This window comes from Diaphorina citri, unplaced genomic scaffold (assembly GCF_000475195.1).
Source record: "Diaphorina citri unplaced genomic scaffold, Diaci psyllid genome assembly version 1.1 scaffold17173, whole genome shotgun sequence".
NCBI classification, from domain to species: Eukaryota; Metazoa; Arthropoda; class Insecta; order Hemiptera; family Psyllidae; genus Diaphorina; species Diaphorina citri.
In genome coordinates, this window is record NW_007394530.1 from 1 (window position 1) to 5,977 (window position 5,977).

At 40.0% G+C, this 5,977-nt stretch overlaps 1 protein-coding gene across 1 annotated transcript in view; it reads left to right on the forward strand.

Moving 5' to 3' along the window:
• Positions 1-273: 273 nt before the first annotated feature.
• The window catches only part of LOC108254180 (protein serrate-like), a gene marked incomplete at both ends in the record, with an annotated part of 10,307 nt that continues 4,603 nt past the window's right edge, over positions 274-5,977 (forward strand). The window contains one exon of the mRNA XM_017449176.1: positions 274-612. Coding sequence (XP_017304665.1) covers positions 274-612 — 339 coding nt within the window. The remainder of the gene's footprint in view (positions 613-5,977) is intronic.

Sequence of the window (5,977 nt, forward strand, 5' to 3'; positions counted from 1 at the left end):
AAATCGGCTGCTCAAGAGACTGAATGAATGGCGGAAGATTCTATCTCAATCAGCTCTAACTAGGGTGATTGCTCTGGGCTGACATTTGGTTTTGGCTATAAATTTTACGAGTGGATGCCCTTCGCATTCAATCTTTGCTATTTCTTTAGCAAGGGAAGTTCAGGCAGGTATACTCCCTGTCCCCCAGCCAGACTAAGCTGTTCTACTCCCTGTTTAACGTCCCCCATTCGTCCTAATCGGTAACTAACCCCTCCTTTCCCTTCTCTTTCCCAGGTGTGCGTTCCATCTCCCAAGGAGTCTTGTCTGTCGGCCGAGTGTCCTCCGTATGGAGAATGTCGCGAACTCGAGGCCGGGCGCCGCGTAGCCCCGCCCACTTTCCCCTCCCTCCCCTCCTGCTGGCCCAATCAGGCAGCCCTGTCCAACACCTGTGCCCGCCTCTCCCTCCTCGTTGATTTGAACAAGCTGAGACCATCCGTGAGCACCGAGTCGATATGCACGGAGCTGAGACGACTGTTGGCAATACACTGGGCGAGTCTGGGCAAATATGAAGAGCGACTCGTGCTACTGTGCGATCTGAAGGAAGGATTTAATGATACACTGGAAGTGACCTTGGTAAGTGTATATCCTTTTCCTTGAGGTAACTACCTAATCAGAAAAAATCCCCTTTCTTGGGGTAACTAAGATAAAAGAAATCTAGTACCATCCGGTAGGTTAATCTAGCATTCCAAACAGCACACCTTGATAAGTTAGGAAGTAGTTCTGGATATACCTTTATAATTTCTGTATGCCCTAAAAATGTAATAATGTAATGTAGAAATAGAAAGTGAAAATTACTAAAAGAATTTGTGCTTTGATAAAGAACAGACTCGAAGAAAGTATTGATTTGGCGCGAGAAAGAACAAAAGGCAACACAAACAACTGAGAACCGCTGTTATTTCCCTCCACTTGAATTTTATGACCCCCCTACTTCTCTTAGTGGGTGGCCTAACGTCACAATTTTGGCCAAAAGCTGCATTTATTCAGGAAAGCACCAAATTTGGTATGGACCTTCATTGGGAAAATATGAAACTTTTAGGAAGGGGTGACACCAAAAATCATGCACACAAACAAAATGGCGGCCTTTTTTCAAAATGGCGGCCAAAAACGGGGTTTTGATAATATCTCGTTTCCGGTAACTTTTTCCTAATAACAATGAATTAGAAAGTTTTTTATATTTATATTTCCTACATTTTGTAAATTTACACTTTTTTTCTAGGATGTACCGTAATCCCGTACCGTAAGGATTTTTCGAACATGGCGGCCAAAAAAGAGGTTTTCTCATAATATCTCTTTTCAGCTAATTTTTTTCTAATAACAATAGATTAAAAAGTTGTTTGTTTTTTTCTTTCCTACATTTCATACATTTACACTTTTTCTCTAGGATGTACTGTAATCCCATAACGGTCGATCCCGTTTCAAAATGGCGGCTAAAAAAAGGGTTTTTTGAGAATATCTCGTTTTAGGTAATTTTTTTCTAATAATAATGAATTAGAAAGTTGTTTGTATTTCTATTTCCTACATTTTTTACATTTACATTTTTTCTCTAGGATGTACCGTAATCCCGTACCGTAATGATTTTTCCAAAATGGCGGCTAAAAAAGAGGTTTTCTTACAATATCTCGTTTCCGGTAATTTCTTTTTATGAACTATGAATTAGAAAGCTGTTTGTATTATAATTTTCTACATTTTATACATTTACACTTTTCTTCTAGGATGTACCGTAATCCCGTAATGGTCGATCCCGTTTTTGGGATATGCTGCTACTATAGGGAAATCCTTAAAAATTGTCCAATATATTGAAATAATATATTGAATTGTATGTTTTCAGGTATGCTGACTTGAAAAAAAGTGGTTATTTTGCCGATTTAAGAAGCTATATTACAGATGGACAAGATGGCGGCCAAATAAGACAAATAAATTAATTTTCTATTCTTTTAATCCAGTTTAGCCCAAGCTGTACATAATTTTTGACATGTGAATACGGTGCGGTGGTGGTACCCATTTTGCTGTTGAATACTGATCTCAGGACAACTTGCAGTTCCTATATGGTGTCGATCATTCGTGTCGACAAGGTAAGTTATAGAGTCAGAGTGTGCAGGCTCGTATAGAACCTACCCAAACTTGACAATACTAGACCTGCCCGAAGTTGACGGTACTATTCATAGAACTCAGACATTCCCTCGGCCTCGACATGAGAAGAAAAGACAAGCCTGTGAATGTGAATGGCTAGCCTTAGGCCAGCCATCCACTCACAGGTGCACTGATCAGGTCCGCCTGTCAGGTCTACCTGATACCTCATGAGTAAGTACGCACACTATCATTTAGACCTGACAGGTACGGCTGAAAAGTTCCGCCTGTCGGGTCTACCCTATACCTGATGAGCACACACGATATTAGGTAGACTTGACTGGTGGACCTGATCAGGTTACCTGTGAGGTCCACCTGATAGTGAGTGGCTGGCCTTAGGCCTGACTGTTGGTGGAGACTGCCTGGAAACTACTGGTCGAATATTCCAGGCCACTTGCCTGATTGATACAATGATACAGATACAGATACACGGTGTTACGCAGAGCTGAGCCAGCTGACGGTTAGAGCGGAGCCAATGCAGCCAGTGTGATAAGGGCTTGAGCCTATAGGTACTGAGCCGTTATCCCGCATGCATTGTGTTCATCAGTTATAGAGCAAGCTCTTTTCTACCATATTCTCTAAAATTGGGGAGGCACCTTGAGATAGAGGTCTTATCGTCACACAATTGAAGAGAGAAGAATAGGAGAAAGCTAGCCGTTAAGAAAAAGAACCTTATGCCGACCGTCTCATCTGACAGACTAAGGTTTCACAGACCGGAGTGTGGCATACCGTCTTAACATGTGTGCGGAAAAAGCTCGAGACCCAGGTCTGTGAGAAGAGGTCAGCCTGAGTGGCTGGTCTAAAACAAGGTGGATCAGAAGTGTCTGCGCCAGCCTAGTTTAAGTTAGCTTGAAAGGTAGCGCGTCTGCCTTGTAAGCCTATGTCGCGGGTTTGTTTCTGTTCAAATATACATAAGTGTACAGTATTACAGTTGTTTCTGGCGCAGACGGCAGCTAGGGGTCTCGCTAAATCAGCTAAACCCATTTCTTTAGGCGGTAATTGAGGTTACAATGACACTGGCTGCACTAGCTTAGCTCTGACCGTACGCTTCCTGCGTAACGTGTATCAATACTATCAATGATGTGAGGCAAGCGGCCTGGAAAACTCAGACAGTAGTTTAAAGACATTCCCATTCTGGGGGATCTGGTTTAGTAAGATATCTCCTAAAACTCTCTGACCTAAGGCTCGCTGGCAATCTTATCTTTTCTCTTCTAGTCCTCACATCAAGAATAGTATCGTCAGGTTCACCACAATGCTCACAGAGCCCATCCTCTCCCACGAGAGTGAGCATCCGTTTCCTGTAGTCCCTACAGTCCTGAAATAAGAGCCTGCACACTCTGGCTCTATAACTCACCTTGTCGACACGATCGATCGACACCATAAAGGTACTGAAAGTTGTCCTGAGATCAGTATTCAACAGCAAAATGGGTAGGTACCACCACCGCACCGTATCCACATGTCAAAAATTATGTACAGCTTGGCCTAAACTGGATAGAAAATTAATTATTTTGTCTTATTTAGCCGCCATCTTGTCCATCTGTAATACTTATAGCTTCTTAAATCGGCAAAATAACCAATTTTTTCAAGTCAGCATACCTGAAAACATACAATTCAATATATTATTTCAATATATTGGACAATTTTTAAGGATTTCCCTATAGTAGCAGCATATCCCAAAAACGGGATCAACCATTATGGGATAACGGTACATCCTAGAAGAAAAGTGTAAATGTATAATATGTAGGAAATAAAAATACAAACAGCTTTCTAATTCATTGTTTATAAAAAAAAAAATACCGGAAACGAGATATTGTAAGAAAACCTCTTTTTTAGCCGCCATTTTGGAAAAATCATTACGGTACGGGATTACGGTACATCCTAGAAGAAAAGTGATGTATAAAATGTAGAAAATTATAATACAAACAGCTTTCTAATTCACCGTTTATAAAAAGAAATTACCGGAAACGAGATATTGTAAGAAAACCTCTTTTTTAGCCGCCATTTTGGAAAAATCATTACGGTACGGGATTACGGTACATCCTAGAAGAAAAGTGATGTATAAAATGTAGAAAATTATAATACAAACAGCTTTCTAATTCACCGTTTATAAAAAGAAATTACCGGAAACGAGATATTGTAAGAAAACCTCTTTTTTAGCCGCCATTTTGGAAAAATCATTACGGTACGGGATTACGGTAAATCCTAGAGAAAAAGTGTGAATGCATAAAATGTAGAAAATAAAAAGACAAACAACTTTCTAATTTATTGTTATTAGAAAATTTTTATCGGAAACGAGATATTCTCAAAAAACCATCCTCCTTGTTAAAAAGATAAGATTATGAAGACTTATGTTTGGATTTATTATCCATGATAGTAACTGCTGTAAAACCCGTAGATAAAGTGAGACATGTCAGTTCACTGAAGTTAGTGCATTAATTAACCATATGATAGAGGTTCCAAGGATTAATTCTATTATAATCATAGTGTTGCTAGTACTCGCCCTCTCCTCTCCCTTCTTCGCTCTTTCCCTCTCTCCCTCAGTCCCTCTCTCACTCTAGGTTATTTTAACCGACCTCCGCCAGCTGTGTGTTCTTCTTCCGCTCTTATCCTTTTACTCTTTTTTTTCCCTTCCCTTCTCCTTCCATCCCCCTGAAATGAACAACTAACTGACTCTGGCCATTTCCATAACCAAATAGTTCCTAAAAGAAGAGAGACCCCATGCCCTTGGTAAAGAATCTAAACCGGGTTCAAAGTTCTATGACACTAAGACTTTAATATTAACCATGGCCCTTATAACTATCTGTTCTTCCCCCTCTTATAAAGGGGACTACCGTTAGGAGGCACCGGCTCACCCATAGTGTGATAATCCGAACGTGTCGCCTCATGGCCCAAGCTAAGGGGGCCGCTTAATTTAAGTTTTGCACCTTAATTTTGGATCTTGACCGGTCGGATCAATCGCGAAACCAACCATCGCGCATGCGGAACATTCGCGATCTGGCGCTGGTAAGGGCGGGCCCGCCATAACATAGGACTAACCCTATATACAAAGCAAGAGCTTGCCTACCGAACAGAGGATAGGAACAGGGTCGGAAGAGAGAAGCTAAAAACCCTGCTATTCGTGGTATGTCAATGTCCGAGGGAGACAGTTTGAGAGATTTTTTTTTTTTTTTTTTTAATCTTGAATTAAAACAACAAAGCCTATCATTCTATGAATGTTAGTTTTTTCAAAAAAAACTACTAATGCGGTCTATGAGTTCCGTATGTACTATTATCGGTTGCCATAAACCTCGTGACTAATAAAAATAACCAAATGTTTAAAACTAATTGGGTAGTTGAAACTATTTTTTATGTTTATTTTTAGGTTGTTTATTTTTATCTTTTTTTACCGTTACATTTATCTTTTCCCCCCGCCCCCCCCCCCCCCGAAGAAAATTTTTATGGCTGTGTTTATAATTTACTATAAGTATAATATGTAACACATTGTATGTGTGATTAAAAGATCTACATGACATTAGGCATGTCATTACTAGGCTAAAGTATAATATACCGCCGTTTTTCTTGACATGAGTGTATACGAGTTTGTCAGCAGGCGATACATAATAAAGAACATGTTACTAGTATTTCAGCAATTTATAAAAACATGAATTTAAATATAAGATGTGTGAAAATAAGATCCAACATGGCATTAGGGCATGGCACTACTAAAAAAGGTTGACCCGCAGTCGTGCTTTCTTTCTGCCAACAAGAGCCGTTATGATGGAAAGGGATTTATGAAAAACATTCATTGTTATTTACTCCCGTGGGTTTCGAA